General features: G+C 57.6%; 2 protein-coding genes across 2 annotated transcripts; one reads left to right on the top strand and one right to left on the bottom strand.

Moving 5' to 3' along the window:
• The first annotated feature begins 1,106 nt into the window (after nucleotides 1–1,106).
• DNAI2 (dynein axonemal intermediate chain 2) lies at nucleotides 1,107–8,501 on the top strand. Its single transcript, XM_054394080.1, has 13 exons — nucleotides 1,107–1,289; nucleotides 1,860–2,021; nucleotides 2,138–2,259; nucleotides 2,826–2,968; nucleotides 3,598–3,711; nucleotides 5,784–5,923; nucleotides 6,166–6,288; nucleotides 6,612–6,835; nucleotides 7,068–7,206; nucleotides 7,529–7,675; nucleotides 7,844–8,059; nucleotides 8,148–8,318; nucleotides 8,493–8,501. The coding sequence occupies exons 1-13, from the start codon at nucleotides 1,107–1,109 to the stop codon at nucleotides 8,499–8,501; spliced, it is 1,893 nt and encodes a 630-aa protein (XP_054250055.1).
• Nucleotides 8,502–10,414: 1,913 nt separating this feature from the next.
• On the bottom strand, nucleotides 10,415–13,556 carry BTBD17 (BTB domain containing 17). Its single transcript, XM_054393922.1, has 3 exons — nucleotides 13,463–13,556; nucleotides 11,967–12,243; nucleotides 10,415–11,495 (listed from the first exon to the last, which is right to left on the bottom strand). Exons 1-3 carry the CDS (start codon nucleotides 13,554–13,556, stop codon nucleotides 10,415–10,417), a joined length of 1,452 nt encoding a protein of 483 aa, XP_054249897.1.
• Nucleotides 13,557–16,315: the final 2,759 nt, after the last annotated feature.

Here is a 16,315-nt window from a genome sequence, read left to right as displayed (position 1 = left end):
GTTGGTTTTGGCTTTTACTGTTTGGATGTAATGGTACTGGTAGAAGAGCTGTTTTTAAACGCATGTGAACTAACCTCATTCGGACTCCGTCTAGGAGCTGGAGTCCAGCCTGATTTGTATGTGCCCTTTGGGGAAGAGACAATAAACACTTATACTAAACTTATCTCCTTCTCAGAGGTTTCTGGGCTGAGCCAATGCTTGTGGTTTCAGTACTTAAAGGGGCCCATAAGAAAGAGGGACAGACTTTTTAGCAGGGCCTGTTGTGGTGGGACAAGAGGTGATGGTTTGAAACTAAACGAGAGATTTAGACTAGAGAGAAAGAAGAAATGTTTGACAGTAAGGGTGGTGAGGACCCTGGCTCAGGTTGCCCAGAGAGGTGCTAGATGCCACATCTCTGGGACCATTCCAGGTCAGGTTATTTGGGGCTCTGAGCAACCTGTGCTAGTTGGAGTAGATGACCTTGAAAGATACCTTTAACCCAGACCATGGAGTGATTCAGGATCAGGGCTGGGGCTTGGGAGACAGAATCACAGAATCACTATGGTTGGAAAAGACCTCTAAGATCATCAAGTCCAGCCATTACCTAACTCTAGCAGGACCTCTACTACACCATACCCTTGAGCACCATATCTACATAGCTTTTCACTACATCCAGGGATGGTGATTCAACCACTTCCCAGGGCAGCCCGTTCATGTCTTTGAGCACCCTTTCAGTAGAAGTTTTTCCTAACTTAGGAAAAACTTAGGCCCTCCCCTGGCCTAACTTGATGCCATTCACCAGGCATCTAGACCTGGCCCCACGGAGCCCATACTGGAGGCAGCAGATCCAGCACCCCTCCAGCTTCCCCTGCTAATTGCAGCCTCCTCCCCAGCCTGGGGCTGCCCTCCCCAAGATGGCGGCGAGCGGCGGCCGGCACGTGACACCACCGCCCTGCCCTCCCCAAGATGGCGGCCAGCGTCACGTGGCTCCCCTCGGGCGTTGCCGAGCAACGGCAGACGCGGCCCCGCCAGAGGCTCCCGGCCAGGCCAGGCTGCAGCGGGACAGCTGGGGCCGGGGGATCCCTGAGCACGTCCATCCCTTTCCAGGCGTTCCTGGCAGGGCCGCCATGGAGATCTCCTACGTGTACACGCGGAAGCGCAGTGAGTTTGGCCGGCCTTGCTGCTTCTCCGACCGGCCGGCCAAGTTGACCGTGGACATTCCCCCGGACCCCAGCATGGCCAACAACTTTATCCTCAGGGACCCGGTGGACAGCTCTGTCCAGCACAGCTGCGAAATGTCAGAGCATGAGGTGAGAGCTGCCGGCCAGGCAGCACCGTAGCAAGGGGAGAAAGGGATGGTTTGCACCTTTTAATCTGGGGCTCTTGCTCTGCTGTCACAGAATCCCTGAATCCTCAGCATGGTGGGGTCCAGAAGGGACATCTGGAAATCATCTAGTCCAAGCACCCTGCTAAAGCAGGGTCATGCACAACAGGTTGCCCAGCATCACAATGTCCAAGCAGATTTGGAATCCCTCCACAGAAGGAAACTTCACAACCTCCCTGGGCAGCCTGCTCCAGGGCTCCGGCAGCCTCGCAGCAAAAAAGTTTTTCCTCATGTTCAGATGGAACCTCCTGGTTTCCAGTTTGTGCCCATTGCCCCTTGTCCTGTCACTGGCCATCGCTGAAAAGTCTGGCCTCATCCTTTTGTTCTCCACCCTTTAGCCACTGATCAGCATTGAGAAAATCCCCTCTCACTCTTCTCCAGGCTGACCAGCCCCAGGTCTCTCAGCCTTTCCTCCCCAGACTGCTATTCCAGTCCCCTCATCTTCAGAACTTTCACTGGACCTTTTCCTCCATACTTTTCTCTCTGCCACCCCCAGGTTAACACTGAGAGTGTGAAGGTGGAATCCCGTGGTATCAACCATGTAGAGGGTGGGTGGCCCAAAGACATCAAGCCACAGGAGGCAGAACAAACTTCCCGCTTCAGGAAGAAGGTGGAGAAAGACGAAAACTACGTCAACACCATCATGCACCTCGGCACCGTAAGGCCCTGCCTGTCCCCTTTCCTCACCTCCCACTCCCTGTGCCCAGCTGATGGCAGTTCCTTCAGCCAGGCAGCTCCTCAGAAGCACAGCCTCAGCCTGTGCTTTCCCTGCAGCTGATGGAGCACTGTGTCAGGCAGAACAATACCGTCAACATCTATGAGGAGTACTTTGGAGAGGAGGAGATGGTGGAGATGGAAGATGAGACTCCCTTTGCAAAAACCATCAATTTCATCAGGTAGCACAACCAGCTGGGGTCTCCAGATCCACAGTGGGCTATTGCTTGTTACACTGCCTTTGGAGGCAAAGGAGTTGGAAAAGCCAGTGGCTTTAGAGTAGTGCCAGAGCACTTTATGGGGGAAGAGACCTGTTGCAGCCCTTCTGCTCCATACCTCCATCTATTCCTCCCCTCCCTGCCTGGGTGCTTTAGAAACAGGTAGCACAGTCCACAGACAGATGCAGCTCTAAGCATCTTCTAGCAGGGCTTTAGACAGGATTTTTTTTTTTTTTTGGTGCCTCAAAGATTATTTTCAAATGTCAGGGGCTGTTAGGTCATTTCTAGAAATCAGATCCAGTAATACAATTGGATTCTTAGAAATGTATAACTGGAAAGAGTTTATTAAATCATCAACCCTTCTCCCCTTGCCCAACCCACAAGAGAAACATTTCCTGCACTCAATGCTCAAGGGCTACAGCTTGTTTTAATTGGGGTTCCCACAGCTTCCGTTGGGAGGCAATCATCCCAGGGCAGGACAGAGCTGTTAGCAAGTTAACATCTCTCTTTGATGCCCTCTTATCAAAAAGGGACCCAAACATAACCAAGAGGACAGCCACGCATCTCTCCTGGTACCCTGACACATGCACGAAACTGGCAGTAGCTTACTGCAGCCTGGAATTCCAGCAAAATGTGAAAAACATGAGCTTTGACTCCTACATCTGGGACCTTGGTAAGGGGAAGGGAAGCCTCATCAGTCAGTAATGCTGCCGCTGCGGAAGCACTTTGTCTTCAAAGAGCATAATGAAACCTCACAACCCTCCAGAGGGGGTGAACAGGGGTTTGGTTTCTGCTTTGCCCAGAGATCAATGCAGAGAAGGGGAGAAATGGGACCTAAAAGCTGGCCAACAGGTGGAAAACCACTGCTAAAATCCCACTACATGACTTCATGAGCTAAAGCGCCTGTGACCACAACAAGCAGTGGAGCCACGCTCCTCTTGATGTGGTTCCTGTCTTTGTATGGTTCACTTGAGCTTGGGAAAGAAAGAAAGAGGCAACACAAGCCTGTTCTCTCAAAGACTCTCTGAGAGCTGCTGTATTTTGGAGTGAAAAACACAAGATGGATTGGGGTACCAGGAGTTGGGGTACCATGGGTCTGTCCACAGGATGGCAGGACAAGACAGGGCAACTCCATTCTCTAGCATCCTGGTGACATGGCCACCTCCCCCAGCATGGTGGGCAAGCACTGTGTGCATGGCAGGGACCTGGGCATGGAGGAGCAGGGTGAGGCACTGGGAGGCTGCTCTGCTTGCCCTCCAAACTGCTTTGGCTCTTTGCTCTTTGCTCATCCTCTCTTGGCAGAAAACCCCAACAAGCCAGAGCTTGTTCTCAAGCCATCATCCCCTCTTGTGACCCTGGAATACAACCCCAAGGACTCACACATCCTGCTGGGAGGATGCTACAATGGGCAGATGGGTAAGGAAGATGGATTAGGCATGAGGTCATACTAATGAGGCTTCATTTTAACTCAGAAGAGCCTGGTTCCAGTGCTGCCATGCTCACAAAGGGCATAGCACCACCAGTGCTGTGGCTGCAGGGCCTGGAGCCCTGGGGTTTTCCTGTGGAGGACAGGCATGTGCTCACCTGAGCAGGTCCCCAGGGAGGAGGGGACACTGTGTCTGGGAGCCCTTCCTGAGCACTTGGGGCAGTGAGGCAGCTGCAGTCACAGCAAGAGCTGTTTTCTGTTTTGAGCTTCTCTTTCCAGGAAAGTCATTGAGGTGCTGGAGCTTGTCCAGAGAAGGGCAACGAAGGGCAATGAAGCACAACTCTTGTGAGGAGTGGCTGAGGGACCTGGGGGTTGTTTAGCCTGGAGAAAAGGAGGCCAAGGGGAGACCTTCTCACTCTTTACAGCTTCCTGAAAGGAGGCTGGGGCAAGGTGGGGATCAGACTCCTCTCCCAAGGAACAAGCAATAAGACAAGAGGAAATGGCCTCTAGTTGCACCAGGGAAGGTTTAGGCTGGGCATTAGGAACAATTTCTTCCCCAAAAAGGTTGTCAAGCCCTGAAAGAGGCTGTTCAGGAGAGTGGTGGAGTCCCCATCTCTGGAGGGATGTCAAAGCCATGCAGATGTGGTGCTGAGGGACATGGTTTAGAAGTGACCTGGCAGTGCTGGGTTAACAGTTGGACTTGAAGATCTTAAAGGTCTCTTCCAACCTAAAATATTTGATGATTCTCTGTCTCTGATCAGGGGGCTGAACAGCACACATGCTGTGCTCCCTCCTTACCCACAGCCCCTAAATTCAGATGGCAAAAGCCCAGGAGAGCTGCCATTGTTTCATCCACTGAATCGTTCTCCTGCTGTTGCTCCAAGTGCTTGGAAAAGGTCCCCTCTCTGCCAGCTTCGTTTACAGCTCTGTTATTTGCTTGGCCACAGGAGCCCTTTGATTTAATTGCTCTCATTGTGATGTTTTTCCTGGCTGTTTGCAGCAGCAATCAGTTCTGACAGGAGGTGCTTTATGGGCTGTTCCTGCACGCTCCGCAGGTGATGGAGGGGAGGGATCTCACCCAGTTCTCCCCAGTGCTCCCCAGGCTTGTGGCCGTGGCCCAGCACAGCGCACCCCGTCACATCCAATCGCCTAATTAGCAGTGAGCAAGAAGGAGCGTGTGCGGCTCGGTGCCTGACCTCCGCTGCACCATGGCCAGCCCTGCGCTGCGGCTTGCCCTCAGGCAGGGAAGGACAAAAGGATGGTGGCTGCTCTCCAGCGGGGACCTGCCTTGGTTAGCCGGCGCCCTTCAGGCACGCAGGAGGAGAGCACAGCCAGGTCACACAGGCTGGCTTTTAGCAGGGATGAGAGTCAGAGCTGCTGTTTGGAGCCGACAAGGAGCTGGGGGTTGCTTAGACCGTGTCTGGTCCTGCTGAAACCCCTTGTGCAGAGCTGGGGGGGGAAGCCAGGGAGGATTTATTGTCTCTGGGGATTGAAGTGCATCTGTCAGGGAGAGAGGATGGCTGAGGAAATGCTATTGAGTGCGTTACCACCAGCCAGCTGGGTGTTTGCAGAAGGTGCAAATTGCATTAGCACTCAGGAGAGGCATCCCTGGGGGGATCCCAACCTGAAGGGTGCAGGCATGGTTCTTTTTAAAGGACAAGAGGAAACGGTCTCAAGTTGCCCCAGGGGAGGTTTAGGTTGGATATTCAGAACAATTCTTCCCCAAAAGGGTTGTCAAGCCCTGGAACAGGCTGTCCAGGGCAGTGGTGGAGTCCCTGCCCCCGAAAGGGTTGAAAAGCTGTGTAGATGTGGTGCTGAGGGACATGGTTTAGTGGTGACCTGGCAGTACTGAACTGACAGTTGGTCTCAGTGATCTTGAAGGTCTCTTCCAACCCAAATGATTCCACGATTCTGGGGCTGGGAAGTGGAGGAGGAGCACCTGCTACGATTTCCTCCCCATTCTGGCTTGGACAGTGGGGCATCATCTCAGGAAATGTGTGGCAAGCAGAGGGGATGGGCAAGGGAACTGGTGCAGATCTTAACAGCTTCTTTTCCTGCCCAGCTTACTGGGACACCAGGAAAGGAGGGCTGCCTGTGGAGGTGTCCACCGTGGAGGTCAGCCACAGGGACCCTGTGTATGGAGCCATCTGGTTGCAGTCCAAGACGGGCACCGAATGCTTCTCTGCCTCCACTGACGGGCAGGTAAAGGGCAGGGGCAGGGCAGGGTGCTGGGCACTCACACAGGGAGCTCACTGGCAGCCAAAAGAGCTTCCCCTGCCTGCTCTGCCCCTCACCAGCCATGACAGCATGAGAACCAGGCCCCTGCGCTGGCAGCACAGGTTGGCACAGGGCAGCTGCTTGGCTCCAGGACACTTGGTTCCTCAGCACCCATGGCTGAGCCATGAGCAGCCCCTGCAGCTCCCTCCCACTGCTTGCTCCTGCAGGTGCTGTGGTGGGACATCCGCAAGCTCTCTGAGCCCACTGAGACACTGGTCTTGGACACCACCCGGAGAGGGCTGCTGGAGAATGCCCTTGGTGCTGTCACACTGGAGTTTGAGCCCACCATGGTGAGCCTTCAACTGGGCAGGAGGGTGAGCCAAGATGAACCAAGCCAGGCCGGCTGTGCCCTCTCCTGCCTGTGGGCAGAGCTCCAGAGGCACAGCATCTGATGCCCAGAATGACCCAGAGCACTGTGCTGCAGCTGGCAGCATGTTCTCACCCATCCTACAGACTTAGGAGCTGATGTTCTCCCAAAGCACAGGGTCTTGCCAGCCTCTAGATCCCCCAGCTCATAGTGGGTCCCAGGGCTCCATTCTCCCCAGGCAGTGGCTGCACCACCTTTTTGCCAGCCTGCTGATGGCTGCTCTCTCTTGCTCCCACCCCACTTCAGCCCACCAAGTTCATGGTTGGCACAGAGCAGGGCATCATCATTGCCTGCAACCGCAAGGCCAAGACACCTGCAGAAAAAATCGCTGGCACCTACAGTGGCCACCATGGACCTGTCTATGCTCTGGCCAGGAACCCCTTCTACCCCAAAGTCTTCCTGACAGTTGGTGACTGGACTGCTCGGATCTGGTCAGAGGAGACCAAGGAATCATCAATTATGGGCACAAAGTAGGTGTTGGTTTGTGTTTGCCCTTGCTCTTTGTGGAAGAGCATGTCTGGGGCAGGGGGCCAGCAAAGTCTGGTCTGTTTCAGTCAGGCAGGAGGCGTTGGGACAATTGAAGCAGAGTAGTGTCAGTATGGCCAAGGGTGCTGGAATGGGGGATGCTCAGGCCTGGGATCTTGGCTGTTGGCCAGAGGGATGGGAGCCACAAGTCCATCCCTGCTGTGTTGGGTCTGCTGGCAGGTACCACCTCTCCTACCTGACAGACGGGTGTTGGAGCACTGTGAGGCCAGCTGTCTTCTTCACCAGCAGATCAGATGGGACCCTGGATGTCTGGGACTTCCTCTTCAAGCAGAAGGACCCTTCTCTCACCCTGAAGGTTGTGTCTCCAGGAGCTCTGGGTCCCTCACCCTGAGAGACGGACAGTGGTTGCCCCCAGCCAGCACTGGCAGCAGAGTGTTGGGCAGATCTGCCCGCCACAGAGCCAGGGGATGGTGTCCCATCCTGCTTGGGCAGAGCTCCATCAAGCAGCAGCTCCCCTGAGCTGTGTCTGGAGCCTGCTGTACCCAAAATATTTCCATGTAGGCTCCTGTTCTTGGCAACCATCTGGATCTGCCTTTGTCAGCTCATCCTGCCTGACTATCCCTGCAGGGTGTCACCTCAGGGCTAAGTGCCACCACTCCCTCATCTTCCCTCCCCAGGTCTGTGACGAGCCCCTGTCCAGCCTGCGCCTGCAGGACTGCGGCCGTGTCATTGCCTGCGGCTCCAAGCTGGGCACTGTCACCCTGCTGGAAATCTCCCCTGGGCTCTGCACCCTGCAGAGGAACGAGAAGAACCTGGCCACTGCCGTACGTCTGCTTTGAGCTGTGAGCTGCTGGGACAGGTCATGGCACTGCTGCCATACTGCTGGGACAGGTCATGGCACTGCTGCCATACTGCTGGCACACTCTGCCAGTGAGCCCTGGGGAGCTGTCCCCCGGGGTCCCCTGCTCCCCTCAGCACCCCTCCTGCCCTAGATGTTCGAGCGGGAGACGAAGCGGGAGAAGATCCTGGAGGCCAGGCACCGGGAAATGCGGCTGAAGGAGCGCACCAGGTCAGAGGGACAGGGCACAGAGGCGGAGGAGAGGCTGCAGGAGAGTCCCCAGGAGGTCCTGGACCGTGCCCGCAGAGAGTTCTTTGAGGTCATCGAAGCAGAGAGGGCACGAAGAGAGCCCCAGCATCTGCGTGGCAAGGTACTGGGGGTGGGACAAACTGGCAACAAACTGCAGCAGGGACTCGCTGGCCTGGGGCAGGGGACAGGGGTCAGCTTCTGCCTTTTAGGTGAAAGACCTCGAGAGAGAGGAGGTGGCTGCACAGGGAGAAGAGGCAGAAGAAGGGGAAGAGAGCCAGCTGCCTGAGGAGGAGGAGAAGAGGCAGAAGAAGGAGGAGGAGGAGAAGGAGGAGAAGGAGGAGAAGGAGAAGAAGGAGAAGGAGGAAAAGGATGCTGCCAAGGTCAGTGCACACCAGCTTTGAGTCACCTTCCCCCTTCTTGCCAGAGCTGGTGGCTCATGGGGAATGAGGCTGCTGGTCCCGAGCCAGGCAGAGCTTGTGGGGTCTCTGCGTTGGTGTGGTGGAAAGTGGAGGGAGCCACACCACTCCCTGACCCCATGCCTGTCCCCTCTGCAGGAGCCATAGCCAGGACAGGACTGGTGTGTCACACAGAACCCCTTGTGCTGGTCACAGAGGCTCCCTGGCCCTTTGCCCTCATGATCAGTTTTTTTTTTTCCTTCAGGGTAAATAAACAGGAGTTTGCCACGTCATGTTTCCTGTTTTGTCACAGCAGGGTTGAGTAAAGGGTGGGAAAGCTGCATCCTCTCCTTCTTTGTCTCTCCTCCGTGGACCAGGCCATGGATCAAAGCCACCTTCCCACCACCGTGGGGTGCCCATGGCAGCAGAATGACCTTCAGTGCATCCCCAACCTGAGGAGCAGGGTAGAGCTGGGTGGCAGCATCCTGGTGCAGCACCATGCCCCTTTGCAGCTGGAGAATGATGCTGAGCAAAGCCCCGGTGCTGAGCAAAGCACAGCTGCTGCCACCCCTGTGAGGGATGCCTGTGGTGCCAGAGCTAGGTTATCAACACTGGGTAAACACAGCCTGGCTGGAGCCCTGAGCTGCTCAGCCCTCAGTTAATTATTAACCACCTGCCAGTTGTGCTCCCCCACGGCATAGCTGTCAGCAGAGGGAAGAGGCCACCACAGGGGTGGCATTGCTACTACAATGAGCCAAAGGTGCAACCCTCTGCTGCGAGGCCAGGATGAAAGAGTTGGGGTTGTTCAGCCTGGAGAAGAGAAGGCTCCAGGGAGACCTTCTTGTGGCCTTTCAGTGCTTAAAAGGGCTGATAAGAAAGCTGGGGACAGACTTTTAGCAGGGCCTGTAGTGACAGGACAAAGGGTGTTGGTTTGAAAATGAAAGAGCGAGACTTGGACTACAGAGAAGGAAGACATTTCTACACTGAGGGTGGTGAAACACTGGCCCAGAAATGTGGTAGATGCCCCATCCTTGGAATCTTTCCAGGTCAGGTTGTTTAGGGCTCTGAGCAACCTGCTCTAGTTGCAGATGTCCCTGCTCACCACAGGGGGGTTGGACTAGATGACCTTTAAAGGTCCCTTCCAACCCAAACCAGCCCGTGATTCTCTGATCCCAAGTGCTGGGGCTGAGCCCTCCCAGCAGGACCTTTCCCCAGGTTCTGCTCAGCAAGTGAAGGGTGGCTCACCCAGTGCAAACCATCTCTGCCACACCTAACCCTCTCCAAATTCCAAAGGAGGGGCACAACCATGCCAGGCAGTGACCCCATCAGGAGCAGGTACCAATGGGACCACCTAGGTGCAGGGCATCTGCATGGGCTTTCACCCTTCCAGGGGGTTACTTTAAAAGGAATCATGCTGAGTCAAGGTGTGACTGCTGTCCAGTGAGCTACTGCCCATCCCCAGGGACAGGGACCCCCAAAGATGCTCCCATTCACCCCACACTCATTTCATGCTTTTATTTGGAAGGATGTGGCAGGTGCCTGGGCAGGGATGGGGCAGCTGTTGGCCATGAGCAGGAATGGTGCCCTCCAAGCTTCCTCCACTGGGGAAGCAGCCAGAGCACACACCCCAGCCTGAGCATGCACCCAGCTCACCTCTGAGCCCCAGGATGCTGCTGCCAGGCTGCCCATTCTGACAACCAGACCCAGTGCCATGGCTTCACTGCCAGACACAAAAGGAGCTTGGTGCCACAGGGGTGGCATCACATGGGTAGCATTACGTCTTCTTGCCTCTTGGGGTTTGGAAGCCCAGGATGTGCCCATGGGCTGCATGTTTCACCTCCTGCACCACCTGCACAGGGCAGGGGGCTCCCAGTGTCCCACATCCCCAAGTGCCTGAAAGCACCCAGGGCCAACGATGAGGATGGGATGTGCCAAGGGGGCAACCAGGGAGGGTTGAGTGGAAGAGAGCAGCCCTGGGTTCCCCCAGCGTGGGGACCTCCATCTATCTACAAGCAGGAGGATCAAGGGGGAGATACCCCCAGGGCTGGAACAGTTTGGTGGCAGGACCTGGCTCTGCCTTGTTACTTCTTCACTTTGATGAGGGAGTGGTAGACAGGTTTGATGATGATGTGGAGGTGCAGGGAGTTGTCGATGAGGTACTCGGAGGTGCGCTTCTGGAGGTCAGCGTGGGCGAGGAAGTCGGCAGTTTCGTCCGAGCTCTGGTGGAAGCTGTAGGCGTGTTTCACCAGGACACGGCCCTGCTGCCGCACGCCCACCAGCACCGTCTTCTGAAAGCTGACACCGGCAAAGTCAGGGCTGCTCATGGCCGGAGTGATGACCAGCCGGGGGCGACCATCCTCGATGCGCACCGGCTGGACAGCGGCCGAGACCGAGTCCGAGTAGACAGGGCGCAGGCTGACGGGCAGCCAGCGCGGCGAGAAGAGGACGTTCCAGGTCACTCTCTTGCCAGCATCGTGGCTGCTGGGACCCAGCTGGGTCTGGAAGCTGGTGCTGCGATCATCCCGGGCTGGGTTGGTGATTACCCACTGTGAGCCCCAGCTGGGGGCGAGGTAGTTGCGGGGCAGGAACATGCTGCAGTTGACGTCGAAAAACTTGGCGAAATGGAGGGGGGAAGCAGCATGGAACTGGAAAGCCTGGAAGAGCAGGTCCTGCACAGCGCTGTAATGCTGTGCCAGCACCACCGACTGCACCTGCAGGCGGAAGAGCTGGCTGGGAGCGATCATGGGGTACCGGATGGCACGCAGCACCCGTGCCACCACATGCCCCTCGGGTTGCCGGCGGCTCAGCCAGCTCTCCACGGCGGTGTAGAGCTCCAGCTCACTGTGCAGCACCAGGTCGGAGCGTTCCAGCAGCAGCAGCAGCAGCTCCACGCTCACTGAGCTCCACTCGGCGCTGCCCAGCACGGCCGAGAGGTTCCAGGCCAGGAACTGGAGGCAGCTCTCCTGCAGCCCCACGTCCCCGATGCGCACGGCATAGTGGTACCAGCCCACCACATGGCCCTGGCTGGACTCGCTGGCCAGGTGTGTCTTCATGTAGTCGGCCACACCGCGCTGCAGCCCCCACACCCGGTACTTGCTGGCCAGCTGGTGCATGGGGATGGCTTGGTGCAGCAGGATGGAGACCCCCCCGCAGTACAGGTACCTGAGAAAGAGTGTGGGGTGGTGATAATGGTGTCCCCACAACCCCTTCTCAGCCCAGTGCAGTCCCCAGGTGAGCATCCTCCCTCCTGGGCTGCATCTCTGTGGGTATTCCCATCACATAGGGCTCCCTCCCATGGTCTCCAAGGAAGCATCTTTCCTCTTTGGCTGCATCCCTCTGGGGATTCCCATCCTGTGGAATCCCCATGGTCCCTCAGAGAGCCTCCTTCCTCTTTGGCCACATCCCTCCCAACATGCCCATCCCGTGGGGTCCTTCTTGTCTCCAAGGGAACATCCCCTCTCTTTAGCTGCATCCTTCCAAGGATCCCATCCCATGAGGCCCTTGGGGGCCTCAAGGGAACACCTCCCCTCCTTGGCTGTTTCCCTCAGGGTCTCCCCACCCCTTGGTTTTCCCATGATCCCCAGGGGAGTTGCATCTTTCCCAGTGTCCCCATCCCAGGGGGTCCCCTAGTACCTGATAAACTTCTCAAAAAGCGCAGCGGTCTCGGGCGGCTCATGCAGGGTGATGACGCTCTGGTTGCGCAGGAGGCTCTCAAAGACCTCACTCTGGAGGCTGAGCAGCAGCTGGTGGGTGTGGAAGACCTTGGCCTCCTCGGAGGCAGCCGTGCGCACCCGCAGCACCGTGTCGCTGCCGTTGCTGTTCTGCAGCAGCTCCTGTAGCCGTTGCAGCAGCATCAGCGAGTGGTTGATGGTGGCTGCAGGGCCATCACCACCAAAGTCGGCTTTCTGTGCTGGGGGGAGATGGGATCGTCCCAGTGCTGCACCCCAAGAACAGGGTACAGGGTGCTGGGGCACAGCAGAGTGGGGCCTGGCTGTGGGGCAATGCGTGGTTAATGGGGGGCTGGGCAAGCCTGGCTTTGTGCACATCCATTCAAGGGCACGTGGGGACATTCGTGTCCTTGGGAGCCAAAAAACTGTTTTTCTGCAGCAGAAGGGCGAGGACCACCATGTCCCAAGCTGGGATGTTCTGGGAAATGGCCCCGTGCCGGGCAGCACTGGCTCACAGCCCAGTCTTCCAGTCCCAATTTTGTCCCCACTGCAGGGAGAGCAAGCCCTGGGCATTGCCCTCGACCCCCTGCATCCCAGACTGACATGTGGGGCACACAAGAGCCTGCAGGTGTGGTGAACCAGGCAGCCCCTGCCCCTGCACCCACCCCATGGTGTGAGCAGACTGAGGACACCAGCTGTCCCGGCATCACTGTGGGTCAGTGCCACAGACCTGCTTGTGCCATACCTGTGCCCATTGTCATCTCTGCCTCCTCACTTCCACTGTGAACTGGCACCTCCTGTCCAGCCAAGTTTTGCTCCCTAACTCTGGCTGCATGTGCTGGGATCCAGCAGCTGGCACCAGCTTGGGCACACATTGTGGGGTGACCATCCCCCTGTGCCTGTGTCCCTGCAGTGCCAGGATGCCCATGAGGATAGGGATGAAAACAGGGGTCTCTGTGCTCCTGTGGGCACAGGGAGTCTTCCTCCCTTTTCTTTTCTTCTTCATTCCTGACACAATTCCTACCCTATCCCTGGAGCATCCTTCCCCCAGGGCGAATTTGGCCCCATCTTTCTCAAATCCCATCTTGCGGATTAAGTGCCGGCTTAATCCCAGCTGAGCAGGGATGGGGTAGGGGATCAGGAGCCCCTCACCCTGCGGGGCTGGACAGTGCTGCCCATGGCACCAAGCCTTCCCTAGACAGTGGTGAGCACAGCTGCAGTCTCACCTCCTGGCACCTGCTGGGCACCACTGGGCATAGCTGTAGGGCACAGCACCTCCAGGAGCCACATCCATGGCCCTCCCCAGAGGCCATGAAGGCTGTTGGAAAGCTGTGCTCAGCCTCCCACGGGCATCACCAGACGCCCACACCCCTGCAAAGCCCCACCCTGGCACGCTGCGAGGGCAGCAGGACCCCCACACAGTGACCCCTCCACGCCTCCCTCTGCCACAGCCGCCCTTACCAGCTTGCACAGTGAGGAGGAGGAGGAGGAAGGCAGCAGTGGCACAGCCCCAGCGGTGAGTGGCCACGGGCCGGGCACCGGTCATCCTGGCCATGGCTTCGCAAGCGCATCTGCCGGGTGCCAGCACAGCACGGGCACACAGTGCCCGCCTGGAGCTTATGTAGGCCAGGAGCCCTCCCAGCCCCGTGCCGCCACATCGATTGGTGGAAACTGGGACCAGCTGTTACCAAGGGAACTGCTTCCAGCCCCTGTCCATCCCACCCTGACTCTGAACCCCAGCCCTGCACCCCAGTGTGGCATGCCAGGGTGCCCCGGTGAAGCCACATCACACCACATAGGGGCATCTCCCCTCTGCCACCTTCTCCCACTCTCAGCGGGCACTACCATGCTGTGCCACAGCCCCGTGCTATACTGCAAATCCATGCATGGCTGCAGCCCTTTCTGCTGTCAGGATGCAGCAGCAGGAGCTTTGCATTCAGGGCACAGCTCGGTGTGGCCTCCCCGCTCCCCCCCAGCTCATGGGTAATTCATGCCGGCAGCAGCCCATCACCATGGCATCCGGGCTGCCGGCAGGAACCGCCTGCCCTTTTCCCAGCCTTTGCAGCCAAGAGGCTCCCTGTGAGGTGTGAGTGCCCTGTGCCGGCCTCCACTGGCACCTTGCCCGCCCCGACGGCTCTTGAGAGGCTTTGCAATAGGGCCAGGGTGGTATTTGACACACACACACACACACCCTGTAGCCCCAGTGCCACATGTAGGGCCAGTGAGGCTTGGGCATGGGGCTGGGAATGATGCTGGGTGCCCCTCATCCTGATGCAGGATATGAGCATCCCTCTGTGCAGGAGCATTTGCATGAGCCAGCAGGATAAGAGCAGGGAGTGTCTGCACCCCACTTTTGGGCCAGTGACACCATGGGGTGAGGAGGAGCCCGGACCAAGATCCCCGGCCATGGGGAGAGACCTCACAGACAGCAACACCCTGGATCTGACAGGCACAGCAGCTCCTTACCCACCACCTGGGCATCCTGTGAAGGTGGTGAGACACTGTTGTGCCAGGCAGGACCCTCACTGCCTTAGTCATGCCCAGGAACACTGCATCAGGTCACCTCAGGGTGCAGAAGGACCCCACATGCTACAGCAGGTAGCACAAGGGAGATGCTGTGTCCTTCAGCCAAGGTGGCATATTAACTGTTTCCTAGTTACCCAGTGTCTGGGCTGATGGGATTAGCACTGGTGCACAGGATCAGTGCCAGTGCCCATGGTACCACAGCTCTGCGTTCAGCTACTGGACAAGGTGACCACATGGCACATCTGGCACACATTTCACACCCCACTGCCCACCCAGGACCCATGGGGGTATACTGTGCCATCACCAGCACTACCAGGATTGGCACCTGCAGGGGGGTGGATGCCATGTCACGGCTGGTGGGATGGGGAGCAGGCAGTTCATGAGAAGAAGGCAGCCATTAGTGGTGGAGTAGGACAGTGGTGGCCAGGGCTCTGTGCCAGGCAGGGGGCCTCCAACCAAGCAGGGTGTGATGAGCCATCTGCCCCTTTGCGTCAGCTTGCCCAGCCCTGGCATGGTGCCACCCAGTGCTACCACGGCTGGGGGTGCATTTGTGAGGTCTTCTGAGGACAGATTTGGGCTCACGTGGGAGCAGAAGATGGGGACATGGAGCCAAGGAGCCCCATCGATGAGCACAGCCATGGCCTGGGAGGATGAATGAGGAGCACAGGCTTAAACAGCATCTCCAGATGTTTAGCGTGGGCAGATGTTGCCACAGCTCCTGGTGGGGGTGGGGATCACCCATCTGGCCCTGCCCCACGAGCTAGGGACAAGACACTCAGCCATCAGTGCACCAGAGCCTCAAGCTTTGTGGCCCCATGGAACAGGAGAACCCCAAGAGCGTGGTGTAAGCAGAGTGTGGACCCCAGATGGGCACTCCAGCCTGGCAGGGGGACGAGGGGCCCCTGCTGCGTCACAGCCAGTTAATGGCTCACCACATCCACTGATGCCTCATTTAACCACCTGCCTGCAGAACAACAGCTTCACACGGGGTGCCAGCCCAGGCTACAGCCCAGGGACCCTCGTGTCCCCCATGGAGGCATCAGCAAGCCATGGAGTAATGTGGCACAGGCCATGGGGGACCACGGGGCCAATGCTGGGGGTCACCAAAGGACAGGGAATTCATCCTCCAGCCCCTGAAGAGACGGAGTTCTGCTGGTCCTGGTAATTATGGTTGAGGTGGCGGAGGGCTGGCTCAGCATAGCAACCTGTGCCAGCCCCACAAGCTGGAGGGCACTGAGGGGGTGGGACTCAGGGAGCTAGGTGACCCCAGGGACAGGCAGGGGGACATCATGTACTTCTTGGCAGACTGAGGCACAGGCAGGCTTTCCCTTCAGCCTGAGCCATCAGCATGCCCTCTGCATGCCAGGGCTATGCTGACTTGGTGACATAGACCTTTGGCTATCATGGGGAACACAAGCTGTCCCCCAGGCACTCAGACCACCTCTCCTATTGCTCTGGGGTGGGGACAAGCTCTGTCACAGTCACTCAGGGCTGGCACAGCACCCCAGGTGACCCATCCCTGATCCCTGAGGGAGCCGAGAGCCAGCCCGCAGCTCTGCCCACGCCCTATGTCCCTCATGCCTAGAGAGGCTGTGCCATGCTGTGGGTGCTGGAGAGGACACGGCCAGCCACGACAGTAACAAAGACACCAGTGGGGACACAGCCACTGGCAACAGGCACACAGCTACCGGAGAGGACACAGACACCAACGGGGACTCAGCCGTCAACAGGGACACGGACAGCGGTGTGGGACACAGACATCGACAGGGATACCAGCAGGGACACAGC

This window comes from Indicator indicator, chromosome 29 (assembly GCF_027791375.1).
Source record: "Indicator indicator isolate 239-I01 chromosome 29, UM_Iind_1.1, whole genome shotgun sequence".
Lineage (NCBI taxonomy): Eukaryota > Metazoa > Chordata > Aves > Piciformes > Indicatoridae > Indicator > Indicator indicator.
The sequence above is the reverse complement of the archived record's forward strand: the minus strand, read 5'-3'. Positions and strand labels throughout refer to the sequence as shown.

What these genes read in the sequence shown, in the direction of transcription:
- BTBD17 (XM_054393922.1), bottom strand. Translation starts at nt 13,556, where the DNA reads ATGGCCAGGATGACCGGTGCCCGGCCCGTGGCCACTCACCGCTGGGGC. An exon ending in CCTCCTCACTGTGCAAGCTG is followed by an intron (nt 12,244 to 13,462) that starts GTAAGGGCGGCT and finishes ATCTCCCCCCAG; the next exon opens with CACAGAAAGCCGACTTTGGT. An exon ending in CTTTTTGAGAAGTTTATCAG is followed by an intron (nt 11,496 to 11,966) that starts GTACTAGGGGAC and finishes ACTCTTTCTCAG; the next exon opens with GTACCTGTACTGCGGGGGGG.
- DNAI2 (XM_054394080.1), top strand. Translation starts at nt 1,107, where the DNA reads ATGGAGATCTCCTACGTGTACACGCGGAAGCGCAGTGAGTTTGGCCGG. An exon ending in CCATCATGCACCTCGGCACC is followed by an intron (nt 2,022 to 2,137) that starts GTAAGGCCCTGC and finishes CTTTCCCTGCAG; the next exon opens with CTGATGGAGCACTGTGTCAG. An exon ending in CTCCTACATCTGGGACCTTG is followed by an intron (nt 2,969 to 3,597) that starts GTAAGGGGAAGG and finishes CTCTCTTGGCAG; the next exon opens with AAAACCCCAACAAGCCAGAG.